Consider the following 19,252-nt stretch of genomic DNA (forward strand, 5'->3'; position numbering starts at 1 on the left):
CAAGAAAATATGCAGTTATGTATGTTTCATTTTTGTAGAATGTGTTTTAGCAACGGGAGACGTGGAGCAGCAGTAAAAAGCGGCGCACTAAAAAAGCCGACAGATATTGTAAACTGACATGCGACATTTAAAAGGTTACTAATCCTGCCTTATGCCGATAGCCGATTTGGTTTGTAGATAAAATCAAGTTGTATTTAACTTTAACTAACTCAAAAAAATGCATTATTTGTGTGCTTCTGAGCACAAATAATTCAATTTGCATATGCCGTCTGAAAGATACAATCTTGTAAAAATACAATCTTGAACCTTGGTAGCTTCCCTCAAGAATAAAAAGAAACACAATATAATTGTATTTACAGTGTGATTGAGTAAACTAAACTTATGTAAGTATGGTGTCATGTCGTATTAATATGTTTTATTTTCCATCAAATTTAACCTTTTATGGAAAATAAAATTATATTGTTTGTTCTATTGTGTGTATCTACTGTGAGAAATATCACTGCCTGCACGTTATAAATTAAAATCAGACGCAGAGTGTATTCATTTATGTAAGCGCTTCGTTATAATAAATGATGGTTAAGGGCTGTTTAGGGCTTTACAACCACTATAGTCTTCACCACGTCTGTCTAATATACATATAAAAATGTAGATAAATGTAGAAAAGATGTGTATTACATAAACCACTAAATCAGATAATACCTCAGCAACTTAAGACTTGTAATAGAAATGACTGTGAACATAATTACCATGCTCTTAATAAACTCTTTATTTCATGATTTTCATAGGGGGTGTAGTTTACACAAGCAAGCATTTAGATAAGGCTGGGAACAAGTTCATTAGCAGAGTTAGCTAGCTAATACATACTATTCCCAATTTGCCTAGAGGAGATCAAGCGTAAGAGAATGAGAGTCAGATTCCTATCACCTTAGCCCATGAAAATGAGTAGAATAGCATGCTACGCTATCTCCCAAATCAGTAGCTGATTGAGAAACATCCGTGACGAGAAATGAACAAGAGACACAAGATCAGTGTGCAGATTTGCTTAAGGACATACTTGTAAAGACGAGTGGAGAGAAAGGGAACTCGCTGGGTGTTCCACATCAGAGACCAAGCACTCTGAACAGCAGAGTAGAGGCAGCTATCAGATTAATAGTGAGTCATTCAGTGCTGTTCTCTGCTGTTCCAGACAGAAAGACAATCAGAGAACACTGGCAATCGCGGACAGCACTTGACATGAGTTACTAAAGTGGAGATGAAAAGCAGGGACAAAAAAAGTTAAATTAAAGGATGTAGATTGTGAAGGCTTTTGTTGTTACTCAGCAAAAGGGAAACTGTATGGAGGTGCTTCAATAGAATCACCAAAGTAGGTGGGCATGCCCCGAGTTAGCCCACCTCATTAAAAGGCTTCACTCTCTTTTTATGTAGCGGCCATTTCACATCCTATTCAGATTCACATGCTTGGTGATTAAAAATTATCTGTTGGTGATCATAATCACACCTGCTCAAACTTAAGCCAAAGAATAACAAAGAACTTTTGAATGCTGACCTATCAGAACATTTACAAAGAGATTAAAGGGTAGACAGACTCAAACTAAATAAATTTGCTTTTAATCACTTTGAACAGGAAGTCATGTCATTTCAAATGTTCCTATCTGATTGTCTGATTCCCCTCTTTATTCAAATTATAACATGCCCATCTGACTTTTCCAGCACAATGGAAAAAATTAAAAAGGGAAATGACCTTTCATGGCAGTCATGATGGGAGAGTGAATGGCATTATTATGCAGCTTGATTAATTTCTGCCCACTTGGGCACAACTGACTTCGAGTAAATCACTTACAAATTGGTTGGTTGGATAGAGATGTTAAAAAAGTTATATTTATAGAACCAAGTTGATTATGAAGAGATTTTTTTGCTTCTCTTTAAAAACCTGGATCTATTATATACAGTACAGTTATAAAAGCATTTTTTTCAAGTTAGATTCAGCAGTCTGCACAGGGCCATTTTTCAGTGTTTAATATAGAAGAGATGAGGTGCAGAAGTTGTCAACATGGATGTGACTTGATAATTCCACACCACTCAGGCTGTGGTTTAGCGGAAAATGAAATGGGCATCATGTCTCACATCACCTCCTCTATTTCAGCCATCATCAGACACTTTGCCCCATAATACTCATCTCCTGCCTCTCTCCACTGCCTGTCCAGCACTGTGTTTCTGAACATCTAATTCTAATTCAGATGTCTAAGTAGAGGCGGGTAAGGATAATTACAGTCAGTCATACATCTAGTAATGCTACATCCACCCCTCTTTTTCAAAGCAGTATTTTTAAGCTCAGCATTTTCTTGTCCAAAAGGGCCTTTTCCCTCATGTGTTGCCTTCTTTTTTTCTTGGCCCCCATAGTTCTGAGCTGACCCCCTCAGCCATGTCTCCTGACTGATCACAGTGATGGTTTATTACTGTCGTCCCAACGTTCTTATCTTTGGCCAGCAATGCTCATTTCCTTCCCCAGATTTAAATGCAAATGTGAAATTTAATGATAAATGCATTATCTGATAGGTGTGATAACACTGATTCCCTGTCAGTATAAAATACACACCCCGGGGGGCTTCAGGCTAGTAAGCACAACTTGCCCAAATCCACTTTTTTCTCCCTCTCTCTCTTCTTTTTCTTTCATTTCTTTCTTTTTTTTTTTACATACGCATGTACCTGCAATAAATTCTTGGGGTCATTTTATGCATTAAAAGGAATCACAATTTGTGTGTTCAGCAGTGTTGGTGCAGGATATTGCTGAGCAGTAATTGCTGCGCAACTATCTTCTTCAATGTATTATCCATCCTTTGATGAAGTTGCTTTTACTAAGAGGGCAAAACAAGATTAAAAAAATGTTTTTAAAACATTAAATAGCTAAATCAGCATTGTATTATACATTTATTTAAAAAAGAAATGATAGACCTGTTTTTTAGCAAGTCAAATTCTAGGTTTACATTCAGTTAAAGGGGCTTGTTAAAAAGCAGTTGGACTAGTTGCAGACTAACCTCAAAGTATGAATCATGTATTGCAGTTTAGTTTTAGTAATGATCAGATGACGCAAAAATGGGAAGACTTTTCTTACTTGGACCATCCCATTCATCAGGCACTGTGGTGGTACGCCTGGTCTTATCACCCTGCCCATCCATTTCTGATTCTCCAGCTTCTCGGTTACCATCTTCCTCACCTGTAAGGAAGGAAAACAATATTAGGTCTAAAGCTTATGAGACACAAAAAGAGAAAAATCAATCCAAGTTTATTGCTCAGAAGTTAGCAAGGCACTGCATCATAGACTGATAATGTTTAATTCTTAATACTAGTGTCTTTATCCCATAAAAGGAGTTATATAAATATTTTCCTGTGTGTCACAACCTTAAGGTATGTGAGTCATTGTCATTGTCCGCAACAGTGGTTTTGTGTATATAGAGTTCTGTATATTCCTATTTGTTGTCAGCTTAGTAGATCCAGCTGCATACTTTTATGTATGTTCCCATGAGTGCTTGCAGGAACAGGAGGAAGCCTCATGGAACAGGAAGGAAAGCAATGTGTGGGAGAGACCTGGCTATTTATTACCTTTTGATCTATTGTGGAGCAAGCTAAAATGTGTGTTAAAGGATGTAGGGCTGATTTACAGTGTCTGGGCGAACACAAACCATGCTAAGGTATATTTGGGTATCTCTTTCCAAGGTCGTAATGCTTTAAGACCATGTTCAACAGACACTGAAAATTATTTTTTAACTATTTTCACTTGTCTAGAGCATCTATAGTTTTTATACAAAGATCATAAGCTCATCAATTAGTATGCAGTTTGATGTAATAGATTATTTGTGCTTTTAAAATATTCTGTATGGCTGCTCTCTACCTTTACAAAGTTGGACATGTATGAGCAAACCTGCTTGGAGCATTTAACAGCATTTGATGGTTTGTGGAGAAAGATTTTTCTCAGTTTTGTCACCATATCAATTCCATCCCTTTGATGTTTTACACCCATTAATGAACCGTCAAGGATGGGCCTAAAGTACTACAATGGATTATCACATGTTATACTCTTGGCAGGGATTAAATAATAGATGTTAAATTTCAAATAATTAGATTCTTAGTTGACCAGGATACTATATTGTTGAGATGTGGTTTAGATAAAAATCACATCACCAATTATGACAGAAAACAAATATAGCATATGTTGTTGTTATATTTCTGTTTACCATGTCTGCATCTGCCCCCCTCCCCCTTTTCCCCAGCTTCCAGAAAGCTTTTCAGAGTGTTAGTTATCTCAATTCAAGTGACAACTGCCACGGGACACACAATACTTCACTGCAGCTCTGTCCGTCCTCAGTAAGGTTAATCTCTACATCAAGCACACACACCATGCTTGTTTAGCTTTTTTAACATGGCTCACTTCAAAGAAAGTAGCAAACATTGCCAAAGGGATTTCAGTTTTTCGCCTTGCAATACAAGAGAAGATGTATACCAAAAAAGTGATGCTGAAGGGAAGTCTGCAGGAATGATCTACTTACAGTACATGAGGTCATTATGACCCAGTTTTGCTTATGCAAGTGTCTGCTTTAGCTGGCAATTTCTCCCCCACGTCTTTGCCTTTCCCAGTATATAATCAAGGAGCTCACTTAACTAAATTCCCCCACCATTTATTGTTAGGAGCAGAGAACCTCTTTAGCATACTAGGCTCGTATTATGACGAGGATAACAAAGGCGTATATCAACAGTTCCTTCCAATGGAGCGGAGTTTAAAAAAGCTGGGGAGATAACATTAAAGGCACTACCTTGATCTCAGGCGAACATGTTAAGCCCTGTAACGAAACGTATTGGAAGTGTTTAATTACAGCCCGGGAAATGAAGCTACAAGATGATTCCTTAATTAAGCAGTGATTAAGGATTTTCTGCCTTCTATCTAACACAGTTTGCAATGCATTTTAAACACAATCACCCAGGCAGTCTCACAGGGAACAATGGCACAAGGCTTTGATGAAGTTTTCTGCACAAATGTCACAAGAAAAAGCAGAGCGGAGGAAGAAGTGTTGCCGCAATACTCCTTTCTTACAGTTTGCTATGATAAAACCTGGAGGAAAGAAATGTCAAAATTCCAAATTGTTTCAAACCATACAATTGGAGGACCAATTTTTATGGTTTGAAACAATTTGGAATTTTGACATTTTTTATCAAGAAATACACTGACCGATGATCTCAATTTCATTCACAGAGGCCCATTTTAAGTAATGGAGCCTTGTTTAGAAATTTGAACTATAACACTCTGCTGTGTTATATATACTTACTGATTTTCTTTATCGCCTTAATCATGATTTACATCTGGTTAAGATTCCATTCCCTGCACAATCAAATGAAGATACTTAAAGTCCAGGGAGAAAAGGCTGAACAGAACAGAAGGGATGGGGAGTCGAGGTGAGGCAGCCTGCTGAGTGCAAGGTTGGCAGGCATGCAAGAGGAGCCAGTGAGCTGTTAAAATCAGCCCTATCGCTGCTCTATCAAAGGACAGCTCTCTAGCCAAATCACAGTCACACGCAGCGTGCTATGCATTCAGGTCAATAAGCTTATAGTCGATTTACACACACAATTCCTGGAGCAAGGTAGCAACAAAGTCATATTGGCTTTTTCTCTCGCTTTTAGCATTGTCTCTGTTCAGTTAGCCCTTGAAAATGTCAATCTCTCATGGGCAACTTTAAGAAACCCTCTAATCCTTCAAATTTAATCTAGAGACAGGTCACACAGCGTGAATTTGTTTAAGGTAAAAATATCTTTTAGTCTTTGTATGTGAGTGCAGAGTAATATACCTTATTCAATTCTAGGGCTGATGACTTTGACCTCCTGGCATTTTTCTAAACCCATCTTATTCTTGCAAATACTTGCACTTTAAAATGTAATTTTTAGGGGGGAAGCCCATTATCCCAGAAGCTGTGGTAATGCTAGTCAGTTGATGTTGCATATTTGGTTGTGGATGCAGATTATGCTGCAACAGATAAAGTCAATTCCAAGAAGAAAGCTCTGTCACCAAAGTCAAGCATAGCTGTAAGACTTCTCTGCTATCTGAAAAATAACTTAGAATTGCATGCAATTGGTAGCAGGCAGGACTCTCCAATGGAGGGAGGCTATTAGTGAAATGCCTTGCCACTGTCTCTTTAAATGCCAATAAATTCCCATCATTACAGAATCTGGCAGTTTTCCTCCCTGTCTGCAGCCTGGGTCTTTATCTCCCTCTGCCTCAGTCTCTGAGCATGTAGATCTGGCCCAGTTAGATTGTCATACTTAACAAACATTAATGATTAATTTCCTCCACTGAGTCAAATGGGGCTAAAGGGATGACTCGATTCATCTTATCGCACCACAAATTAGCATTTGCTCATATTCTCCAGCATCAACTGTGCATTAAAATTCCACACTTACCATTTGGGGAATCGGGGCACTGGCAGCTTTTGAGACAGTGCCAAGGAGATCTTCCACCACTGTTGCTGGAGATTTTGATTACTTCTGTGTTACACAAACAGTGCCATAATTAATTCCGGTACTTTGTGTTTGCTACTCTGTCTCTGACCACTGCAAGTCAAATTACTCACTGAGAGGTTATTTGTTGGGTCAAGGTGGGTTTGTTATTTGCTATTTTTAATCCTGCATGTGAATTTTGAGCTTTCACTCATCACTTCTTCTTTGATTAAATAGTTCTACCCATATTCAAATTTTGGCTATGAACAGTAAGTAAAGAGTGCAGAAGACTTCAAAATGTTTCTATTAAGTTTTTTAGTATCTTGACATTTAACACTCGAAACAACATCAGGATTAAGTAGTTTTGAGCTGAAAAAATGTAATATAATTCAAAAATGGTGTTTTGTGTTTAAAAAAAGAGACGCATAAAATGACATGTAAATTTACTGTCAGTGCTAACAAGGAATTAATTTGCCTTTAGACAAAAGTTGAATTTCACCAAGGGAGCAGCTTGGCGTAACACCTCGTGCTGAACTCCACAGTTGGCCAACAATAAAAGAGGGGGTAAAACCACAAGGTGAAATTTCACAATTTCAGTATAAAAATGTGCCGCTCAGTGTGTGAAAGAGTATAAATCATCACTTTTAACTGTGGGCTCTTCACAAGTAAAGCTCCATAAATGAGAAATTGACCGACCACAAGCATGAGGTTAGATTCTGTACTACACATGAATCCAAGGTTATTTCTTGCGAATTTACCTTTTCTTTAACAGAACCAATAGTAGCCACACCCTTCTCATTTCTATTGGCCTATTTGCTGCCCAACAGCATTTCGTCACTCTTTTCTGACAAATATTAAGTTCACATTGTTTGTCATTTTCATGTTGAGAGTCACTGACAAAGGACTCAACCTCCCTTTATTTACATTACTGATGACTGGTTCCCAACCCTGGGGTCATGAGCCCCATAAATGGTTGCAGCAAAATGAAGGAGGGCTGACAAAAGTAAAAGTAGTACATTGCATGTTGCGGTTGGATTATTTAATCCATTAAACACATCATTTGTCATTAGTGTCAAGTATATTTTTTATCTAGAATCTAAATCTTCAAAGTAACCAATACCTTTAAATAATTTACCTCACAAATGTAATGGAGTTGCAATTGAGAGAACTGAAAAATAAAGATAAAAGAAGTGTTGTGTTGTGTGTAAAAGTACCTCGAAATTGAATTTAAAGCAGTTATTTAGTGATTTTCATACCAAGTAGGAGGCAACAGGAAGAAAATGTTGAGAAAGCCAAAAAACAATCATTGTGCTGCAATACAAAGTTAATTTTAGAATAATAAATTAATCCATTTTTTTTCTAGAGACAGAAATTGTCTCGACTCATTTAATTATGTTAGGGGTCCTATAGTTGAAACCACCGATACAAATAATACAGCTGAGTCTTTGACAGAAAAGATAATGTGTTGGTGCTCTTATTGTCTGATTAATGCAGGTTTTACCATCAATGAGCTTCATATTGATGTTGCAAATACATGGCATCATATAAACCACATGTAAACAACTGCAACAACATCATTAACTAAACAGGTTGTGGAGTCAACCATCACCTAGTTTAGAGGTTCCCAAGCCTTGGGACGAGATGGGATGACAAGGTGCTCCTTGCACTTATCTGGGGAGTCCCTTTTTCTGCAAGGGTAAGGCAAATGACTGAGTCTTTGGTGGCATTCAACTTCTTGACCTTTGCGCCTTTAAGCAGCTTTGCTACTTCACCGCACTCTGATCAAAGTTAATAAGTGCTTCATATGTTAATGAAAATTGGTACTCCTCTTTGTATTCTTACAGCTTTTTAATACCTATTATAGACTGAAACTTTTAATGGAGGTTTTAGGTCCCCCTGACAAGCCCATTTCAGAGAGTGACTACACAGATACAAGGCTAAGCTAAGACCAGAGAGTCACTGCTCAGTAGAGGAACCTTACACGGGAGACCTTATTCTCCGGAAAGCAGCAGAAGATAAAGGCCATGGGATGAGTGGCTGCATTAAAACCCAACGTTCAAGTCCGCACAGGACTAATTACAGCAAGCCATCACATTTGAGAGGGTTTAGTTAATCAAGGGGGCTCTCTTTTTCCTCCTATATTCGAGGAATAACACACTTAAACCATTTAATGCTGCCAGGATTGCGTCCTATTAATTCAAGGCAGTTTTACGAAGTGGGGAAAATTAAAGCCACGCTGACATTAGTTTTAAATAGATCTAATTGAGGAGGGATCATGGAGAAAATGGCTACACCTGATGGTTGTGCACAACTTGCAATAAGGAATAAAGAAATTTGGTTGGTACATCATTTTGGTCTTATGAAGCAATAGTAGACTTACTGTAAGCTTAGATGGTAAAGTAATAAAAAATCGGACTAGTATGGTTTTGTGTTTGACAAGGAACAGATTACCAGTGTCCCCAAAAAAGTAGTATTTGACATTGGGATCGCTATTTAATGTTGACTTTTTTCAAAAACGTGGACAGGAGATTTAAAGCCCTGTTCCTCACATGGTTTTATCCGAAACAATGGAAATATCTAACGTCTTTGACAAGGTTCTTTGAAGATTTCCAGAAGTATACTTCCCCCCCCTTGCAGTAACTTTGTGTGTACTGCAGCATCTAATTCATAGCTAACGGCTTTTTCCTTGACAATTCATTCTACTTTGAAGTTTGTTGAAGAACACATTACGAGGGATACAAAGGGTAAAGCCAATGAGGCGTAGCTGGTAATTGCAATTTCTCAACAATTGCGCTGTTCAACTTCCCCAAAGAACAAAAGAAAAACATTATTGATACGATTACTGGGGCATAGCCTACCTGAAACATGAAAGATTTATTTCTCTTCAATAATGTAATCCCATGAGGCACATCAGTTTAGAAGTGTGAAGAAATAATTCAAAAATGTTTTCCCTTTGAAAGGAGAAGGAAGAGGCAGACATTCAAAGCATTGGTACTTCATTAAAAAGTCAAATTTATAGCATCCGTGCACCAGTAAGAGTAGAGATGGGGACACCTGGGGTAGTGAAAGCAACACGACCGGGGGGTAGAAAGGGATGGTGATGGTGGTAGGGGGAGAGAGGCGGGACAGGTCTGTCATCTTCACACTGTAACCTGGAGCAGACCGTAAATTAGCTCCTGTGATGGCAAGGTGTGACCGAAATGAAACAAACATACAAAGAAGCAATCTAATTGAATTGGAGTTCAAAGAGGACTTGGGCGCATTTGGCAATGCTAAGGCACTTTATAGTTCTGGACCTCCAAGCAGTAGCAGGTGCTGCTGAGAGTTGACAGAGCTTTAGCGCTGGCTCAAAGGGAAATGCTATGCTCTCCAGTGCATTGGTGTATCGTAGCATACCTTCACAGCACTATCACAGAGGGAGAGCCAGTGTTGCTGATGCCATCTCTCTCTCAGATCAAACCACTGCTCTTGGGTGGAGTACTGGGATCAAATATCAAATTGGATAGTTTCAACTCTAGGCAGTGATGCCGGAGAAATTCTCACACGGATACAAGTTCTGCCAGGTTTGATTTGAACATGTTGAGAGATTTTATTAGACACTATTGGCAGGAGTTTAACTTATTTTTGATGTTTTGGCCCAAAGGAAACTTAACATATTGTCTTAGATAAGGTATTAAAAAGAGCATGGTAAACAGCTCGGGGATAATGGCTTTTAAATTTTGGTTTAGGATAGGATGCATTATTGAGCATCACCTTTGTTGCAGAAGTACTCCATGTCTTCACAGCTCAGATTTTCAGTCTCAAACTCCGCAGAGAAGTTCTCCTCCACTGAGAACTCATCTTTGGCCAAGAGCTCGTTCTCCTCAGAGATGCACTCCTCCTCCTCTTCCTCCAGGCCATCCTCCAGAGGACCTGAGGGAACACACACAGACACACACACACACACACACACACACACACACACACACACACACACACACACACACACACACACACACATACACACACACACACACACACACATACACACACACATACACACACGCGCGCACACACACACACACACACACACACACACACACACACACACACAGGGGAGATGTTCGAGAGTTTCATCATATCCTTCATACTTTCTCTCTCCTTTTTTATTTTTTTAAGATACTGTATATGCAGATACAACTCATAGCCCTACTAAGACATTAAGTATAGACAAAGATAATGTCTAATAATATTTTACAAACTTCTGCACGCACTAAGAAAACCTTTTGAGGCTGTATGCAGTCTGAAAAACAAGCTGACATGCAGCCAAGGTGAGTGCCACCTTAATCCTACAACCTGCAACACTAAACCTCTCACAGATAATAGGGAGAAGGGGGAAAAAAAGTTCATTTCGTACAGGCATCCACAAGGGAGGAGAAAAGAAAATACTTTTATTAATTTGTTAGCCTTATCATAGGGTACAATGTTGATTTTCCATTTACATTCCATGCCTCGAGGTAATACACCGGTGCAATCTTAAAGGAGACACTTTTCCAAGTGATTAATGTTTTCCAGCCTCTGTGCAATATTATTTCTTTAAATCTAAATGATTTCGCTTGTAGCTGTGCATCTCTTTTGGTATTTGCATATTACCATTTTGCTTCAATCAAGGGTGTTGATGGAATTACTGTACTGCTACCTGAATATATTAGTACTAAAAAACATCTCATTCTGCCTTTGAACACGATTAAAATAATGCGCATCTTGCACAACTCCTCTTCCAAGCCAGAATTATTCTCCAATGTCTACACGTGAATTACCAAAGCAAAGTGATGGAACGCTTCTACTCCAAGGTTAGTTTATTTTAGAATAAATGCACTTCAGACATTAAACCTATATTCTATTCCTTAATAAACTGAACTAAATAAACATATGAATTTGCTACCTGCTGCCTACTAGATGTGGATGGTGTTGCAATTTCTGCCTATCATCCATGAGCTATGATACAGCCCCTTGTGCATTATCCTGGAGCTCAAACAGAGTGCACTGATACCCTCTCGACACCATTCAATGTGTTTGTTTTATTGTAGCAAGAGTGAGCCCCCTCAGCTGGTGGTGCTCTCCTGTTCCTCTTTCTTCTTTCACTAAGTCTCATAAAAGACCCCCCTGATGTCCACAAACTGCTTGCTCTTTTCATTAGAGTTATAAATTACTCCTTTGTAGAAGCCTAAATCTGCAGGAGCCCTGGACATGAAAAGAATTAGCACACAGATCTCTCATAGACACTGTGGAGGCAGAGTGCTGCTTTTAAATAAGGTTTCATTTTTACGATCTTATCTGATGCCTTCTGCTGATTTGCTGGAGTGAAGTGAGGCGTGAAGTGACTCGATGAGTCTACCATCGCTTAAGATGATACTGAGAGATAAATATCGCAGTATCAAGGGGAGATTGTATGACTGGCGTTAAAAAAATTCTGCCAAGGCAATTGAAGACAGTGTGAAAGAAAGCGGGGAAATACATTTCTATACACACACTCTGTACACATTCCATTACACAGCTGAATAAGAACTGTGTGTACAACTAAACGATTCTTCCTCTGTTGTGGTCAAATACAGCAGCACTGTTGCACCATAGAAAATAGACCTACAGTGTTGTGAGATAATAAGGGTAAAGGGAGATTAAAGATAAACTTCATGGTCAATAAGACACAAAGATTAGGCAGATAAGATGAGATAGAAATGAGGTTTAATAGACTCAGAATAAGGGCATCTTACTTCCCTACTCGAACAGATAGTAACTAAATGGAGCATTTTCAAACTGATAGAGATACTGCGGGTCTTACTGAATATGGTGAAATTAAATACTCCATCCAGTCAGACACATTAAAGGATGATATTGGCTACTTCTTAGAGACCATGTAGATTATGAAAGTTTGTGCGCATTCTCACATGTTTAGTTTATTATACAGTATTCATTGCATGGAGAGACCTGAAATTATTTCAGAGACAGCAATGATAAGAATAATGACTTTCTAAACGACTTGCACCACACTCCTAACTCATTTTCTGATAGTGGCCGTCCTGCTATATTTAGTTGTGTACTGTTTAAAATCCTGTCACATTCACTGTGTGACCCACGCTTGTTGGTGCATTTCTATAGGTTCTGCTGATGAATTGGGCCAGAGGAATGTCTGCTGCTTCACCCTTTTATCAAGCCTCCTCTGGAGTTCAGATGGCCAATGACACCATTGAGAGAGTCTGAGTTACACATCACACAAAAAACCCCAACAACAACAAAGTCAGCTTGAAAACCAAAATAAAATAATTTTACACCCAACTGAACATAAGACTTTTTAAGGCTTTTTTTTAGATACATTTATGTATATTAATGTGATGTCTGCCACATAGTCCAATTGACTAAAAGAGAAATAAATATTTTTAAACAAACAGTACTTTCCAAAAATCTTACCAAAAATGCAACTGAATACATTAATAAATAAAAAATAATTGAGTGATACAAAACTAAAAGAGACCACTAAATGCTGCTTTGCTCAGACGAGTAAATAGAAATAATTCTGTTACATACAATTATTTTCATGTTTAAAAAATCATTCTTTCTCTCAGGTTTTATCCTTGTTAATACTTGATATTGAAACACTTCTACTTGTCAATGTCCTTTAGATTAAATCACTTTTTAATTAAACTGTTAAATACTCATTATTAATACAGTATAACCTGTGATAAGTCCTTTTAAGAAGTCACACGCAAAAACACATTTGGAACCACTCAATTATAGTAGGAAATAACAATCATTAGAATAGTAGAGAAAGTCTTAATCATCTACACTATTAGGTCTCACAGCTGTTCTGTTTAAGGGTTAACTCATAAACTACATTTTTGAAAGGCTTGGTTTGTAAAATCATCTAAACCTAAAGACTCCTTCATTTGAGGAGGATACTGAAGGAAACTGTTCACAGTCAGTGTACAGGTATCCCAGAGCCCTGAACTGTATCATCTGCATTCATCAGACTCTTCCTCCATCAACTACAGAGAAAAATCACAGCCCTGTTCAAACAATCATGGAGCAGGGGCAGCCAATGCTAATAGAGACATTGGTTTAGCTGAAAGCAGGCTTGATCACAGTGGCTCTTTTGTTCATGGCATGGCCTCTGTCTGATAGGGATCGGTCATGCGGAGTAGAGCTCCGGAGAGGAATATGGTAATGCCCCCACCGAGTCTATAAAATGGGGTGAAACTCTGAGACCATATGATGGACAGAGGATTAATAAGTCGTTAGTTAGGGAAGCAGGAAAGAGGAGAATGACAACATAGCTGACAATAAGCAAATTTTTTGGGTTAGTTCTTTGTAAATGAGTCTGTGCCTTAATGGAATAGAAAAATTAAGTGAAACACACATGAAGCACTTTTCTTGTCATGGTAAATAAAACTTAAAAAAGCACTTAATGACTTTGCATATACACACAAGTGTGTGTATGTGCAAAACTGTATTCCATGGAATGTGTTTTCAGGCGTCTGCAATGTGGGGCGCTTGTGGCCGGGCTGTGATAGCGATACCTCACATTATCAGCAGGCTCCACAGTGTGATGTGTGGATCACAAACCCAGCCTCCTCTATAGCACCATAATTAGAGGTGAGGTAATTGAATCTGACAGAACAAAGCGGCAGATCTCTATAAGCATGGAAATCATTTTTGCTCACACCTATACAGTTTTTCATCCAAAAGGTTCATTGAAATTGTGTCCAAGCTGGCCTGGGGATAAAACGTAGCACCTGAGACTAAACATGAATGCGTAATGCAGCCCTAAAATCCAACAGGGCCATACGGCTCAGTCTCTGCCAACTCCGCTCCCTGTGACTGAGGCCCTTTGTGACAACAATGATACTGGGCCTTCTTCACTTCAGGTAAACACATAGTAGGTAAGAGTCCTCGAACTTCTGCAGGGGAGGAGATATTCAAATATAGACTTTGTCTCAAGTTAGCTCGTTAGGTAGTAACACATTCATATGTTTAAACATGGGTAAGTACACTACTCTCTCTCCAATAGAACAGTGTTAAAATAGAAATAACAATTTGTCTAATCTGGCATAGAAGGTTGAGATGGATGAAGGAGAAAGGAAAGAGTAGGAGGAGAAAGTGGAGAGAGACACAGAGAGACTGGGGGCCATTCTCCTTAGCTCTAATGACCTTTGGGAAGCAGGGGGCTCCCTCAGCCTTGGAGAAGACTTATAGTATATGTAACAGGGCTGAAGGCTATAATTTAATCCTTGATCACTCTAATTAAATAGATACAATTTATGTAGCTCTTTGTAGCTTAATATGGTACAGAAACCCTCAAATGATTTTTATTTTTTTTAATAATGCCTAAAAGTAACAAAAAAAAGACCATGTCGAAGACTATGAAGTAAAAGTAAATCATTTTGTGTATTTTCTGTGAATGGCTAATGTGTGTGTGTCAGGTGTGTGTTAGTGTGTGTGTCAGGTGTGTGTATTTTTGTGTGTATTCTGGGAGGAGTGGGGAACAGCTTCAGTGAAGACCGATGTGTTTTCAGAGCTGCAATCTGTGACCAAGAATAAGCAATGGTATTGTTTAACTTGATTTTCCGGTTGCTAAGCAATGTAATTCTCGTGATTAGAAATGGCTGCCTTCCTAAATTCAGGCACTTACAATCAACAGTCAACAAACTGCTTGAGAACTCAGCACCAATGCTCTGCTAAAAATTGCGGTGAAAAGAGGGGGGCTAGCTCATTGAGGGGATAAATAAATGTATTCATATCCCACATATGAATGAATCAAGGTTTTGTGAGGCTAAAAATGACAAGGCATCTAAATCTAATCTATTTCAATCATCCATCTAGATGGTTCACAAAATGTACAGTACTGTATAAGTATGCTTCATGCAGTTAGACTGAAACACACACCAGCTGAAATGAAAGATTGCTGTTAATATCACTATTTCCAGATTAATGGACACAGATTCAGAAAAAAAAAATCTAAGACAGACATTCATTTTTAATCACATTTCTCAAAAACTGCTAACATTATTCCAGTCAAGTATCTTTTTCCAATCAGATACAACGTTGGATCCCATCATGTTTGCAGAGTTTCTAAGTTCTGTGTTGTTGCGCCCAGTGTTTCTGTCTGGACTGTTGAAGGGGAAAAACACGTTCTTACTTCTTTATCCAATGAATTTAAATTGGAAAGGCATAAAAACATGCTGGCATTTGACTATGCCATTAAAATGCTGGAGGCACCTCTGAGCATGCCCGAGGGCTTCAGCAGATGCCAGCCAGTTTCTCTGTGGAGTTAGCTGGGTCCTGCTTCACTCTACTGCCTGTACTTGCCTTTCTAGAGTTTACAAACACACACACCCAAATCCAAGTGGACACTGGTACAAGGTTTGGTCCATGAAAGTCACAAAGCCGGTCTTCAAATGACTATGGGCCTAGCTTATGCATCTTTTGACGGGTAACATTTGCTTTGTGTTGCTTTGTGTGGGCAACAAAAAGTTGCCCTCACAAACAAATGCTTTTTAAGTTACTATGCTGCTGTATTTGAGAATCTTTGAATCCTTCCTGTTGCTCATTTACTTGTCCTCTAACTGAATGATTTATTAGTGTCATTTTGTTACTTATAAGGAAATAAAAGTTAACAATGTGGCTGTACACCAGATGTGACAGCTGAAACAAAGCAGGTAAAATTTGTGGGGTCTTAATTACTGGTTTATAAGCGAGCTTTTCACCAGAACGTTCACTTTTAATGAAGCCATTGACTGAGGCTCCTCCAGGGAGCTATCATGGTTAAGTGGGGGCATCCATCTTCAGCCATTGGCTCGTCTGCAGACGAGTGGAAGCTCTGTCTATTGCATGCTCACCTCATATTGGCTCACTTTATCTCCACTAAGTAAAGTCTTTTGGAAGGAGCTAACAGTGGCAAGAAAATACTTTTTCTCCACCAGTCCTGATGAGGCCGATTGGGGTTTCCATCGTGTAGCAGCATCAAACACTTCTCTCTGTTTTCAACGTTTAAATATAATGGGGCTGTTTAATCTGAGAGGTAGGGGTGCACAAGTCTCGGGGGACCGAAATAGAAATATAGTAAATGCAAAAACTGCCTCTGCAACAATTATCTTTTAGTTGACTGACTGTTCAACGAACGTAATGAGGAGCTTTCAGAAAAAGCAAAATGATTACTGTATCAAATAAAAGATAAAACAATATTTTCCAATCAAGGAATTTCTATGAAATGGATATATCTAAGATGTCAATTCCATTCCAGTATTATGAAGGATTGGGGGTTCCTTTTGCAATAAATTCTTCATTAATTCAATTCTAATTCTCCTCTGGTTCCTATTTCCACTATTGATAGTTCCACTTCTTAATACCTCGGATAAGGGGTAGAAAATCATAGCAATAACTCAGTAGAGACTGTGAGAAGCAGATAGGATCTAAATATTACCAATGCCAAAAGAAGTGTGAAGTCTGATGAACATTTCAAAAGAACAATTCTTTATGGATCAGCTAAATCTTTTCCACTTTTTAATTAAAAGTAAAGAAAATAGAAGTTAATTATCCTGTAAAGATTAGCTGGTGGGCATCTTTCTGTAAATTAGTTCTAATTAAAAGGAAATTGTCAAATGACATTCAAAGCACTGTCCTTTAAAACACAAACCGAGACGGGTTTTCTCCTCCTCCCCTTCCCTCCCCCGTCAGCCTCCCTTCTAATTCTCGATCTGGCCATGTGAAGCTTCTTGCTGGAAGATTAGAATTCTGCCAGTGCTTCAGACACCACACACATGCACTCACACACACAGCTCCCTGGATAGCAGGCCTCTAGCACACTGTTAAATACTGCTGCATCAATGGAGAGCTAGTGGCTGATGGAGATAAATACCCCTCATTGATAAATGATTGCACTGATTAGCTGCACGGAATCAAGCTTTAACTGATATACCACCTGGATATTGGCTCTTTATGAAATATCTGACAATGGTAGTCTGCTGCGTTGTTGCGTATACATGCAATTTAATTTTTTAATTCACAGACTTAAAAAAATATTTCTTATAAAAAGTTGACTAGTCTGTGAGTTGTCATAGACATTAAGAGCCTAAGAATATGTATGTATGGGAAATATTGAAAACAGTGTAGTTAAAAAGTTCAAAATATAGGCTAATGGTTAAACAGTTCATAACGGTCATTAAAAATAAAAATTATATTTTCTATCAAGGACAGAAAAAATCTACTAAAAATATCTATCAAGAGTTCTCAGAACAAAAGATGAAGTCTTTAAATGTATTTTATTTGTCAGACCAAAATTAGATTATAACTAATAATTCAAGGTCACACTGAAAATGTTTGATATTTCTTAATGCACACACATTACCATAATAGTTTTATTAAATTCTTGTTGTTCCATAACAAGACATCTTATTTTGAGCCTTCACTGGAAGTTACAGCCCATCTCATGTGCTACTTTCTTGAAACCAAAACAAAGAGCACAGACTTTACAGAACACACACTTCAGCAAAGCTCCACTATTATCACTTCACAAATAAATGATGAATCAGATTTCCTTCTTATGTGTGTACTGTAGCTTTCATCTGATTTCATGTGGATTTCATCATTCATTTTCTAAGCTTGGCTGTTGCTGACTTCCTCTCGCATTGTATCAGAAACCAGATTCCAGCAGTATAGGCGGGCAGAGGAGAGAGAAAAACAGGGCTGAAGCCCCCCATCTGCTCCGGCTAATGATGATGCTCTCCCTGGCGTTGAGCAGAACTGTGTGAGGGAGATTTACACCCATAATACCCCTGGGGCTCTGGAAGCTGCACGGTACTCCAAAACACCGTCACTCCATCACTTTCTATATGATAGCTGGCAGAGCAGGTAACAAAAGAGCAGCAACAATGTCTTTTTGTATTACTGACACATGCCTTATTTGGTTGACATTACCTGCTTGAGTGTATAAGAAGTGTCACTAAGCACACAGAAAAATGGATGACAGCTACACCTTTGAGACATTGTGCAGTAGTTACAATCCTACTTGACTACGTTTAAAAAAAAAACAGCAATGTCTGTGTGATATAAGCCAGAACCACACTGACTGAAGGAGAGGTGTTTGTCTTTGCGGTACACTAATTGGAATGATTGCAGGAGGAGAAAGAGGTATTGCAGTGAGCTAAACTGAATGGCGCTGCCTTTTTCCTTTACTCTATCATAAAGGTTTATAAGTTGTAATTTTCCTTCAATTTGGCAGCTTTAGACCCTGTACAAAGCTGTACGTGGGACTAGCCTTGACATCTATCTCACAAAACAAGTGAATTAAATTGTGGTAGGCTGAGAGACGGACTAATGCACGTGTGTTTGTCAGACAGAAAGACTGCAGGGGGAGATGTAGAGAGCTCCTGAGGGAACGAGTGTTCACACACAGTAAATGGAAGTGGCACAGCTCTGACCTTTGAGCTGAAGCATACGAGTAAAGTGAAGGCGCTGTCAAAATATTGCTTCAGAAATGACAATCCACCTCGCCAGTCCCAAGTCTTGACATGGCAGTCAAGTGGAGAGCCGTAACCTGCTGATCCCGACATTACAAATGAGGGGATTATCATGACAACAAACCGCAGCTCCACACATTGCATACCCTAAAGATATTCTGGCATTGCCCTTATTATCAGCAATGTTCCGCACAGATAGCAAGCGATGACGACCAAAATGGAAAGAAACAGAAGTTGTTTAGGTGTCAGAATCTCACATTAATTATAAAATCTGAATTTAC

The 19,252-nt window shown here is 38.6% G+C and overlaps 1 protein-coding gene across 5 annotated transcripts in view; it reads right to left on the minus strand.

Annotated features, from left to right (window-relative positions):
• The window catches only part of zfpm2a (zinc finger protein, FOG family member 2a), a 105,154-nt gene that overhangs the window by 65,156 nt on the left and 20,746 nt on the right, over window positions 1-19,252 (minus strand). For 2 of the 5 annotated variants that reach the window (XM_065957791.1, XM_020633910.2), the window contains exons 2-3: window positions 10,234-10,392; window positions 3,113-3,214 (exon numbers count right to left, since the gene is read on the minus strand). The exons of 2 other annotated variants lie outside the window; for them this stretch is intronic. In XM_065957791.1, the coding sequence (XP_065813863.1) occupies window positions 3,113-3,214; window positions 10,234-10,392 (261 nt within the window). The remainder of the gene's footprint in view (window positions 1-3,112; window positions 3,215-10,233; window positions 10,393-19,252) is intronic. One more of the 5 variants, XM_020633925.2, reaches the window with a different exon arrangement.

The sequence above is a fragment of the Labrus bergylta genome, chromosome 8 (assembly GCF_963930695.1).
Source record: "Labrus bergylta chromosome 8, fLabBer1.1, whole genome shotgun sequence".
Classification (NCBI taxonomy): Eukaryota; Metazoa; Chordata; class Actinopteri; order Labriformes; family Labridae; genus Labrus; species Labrus bergylta.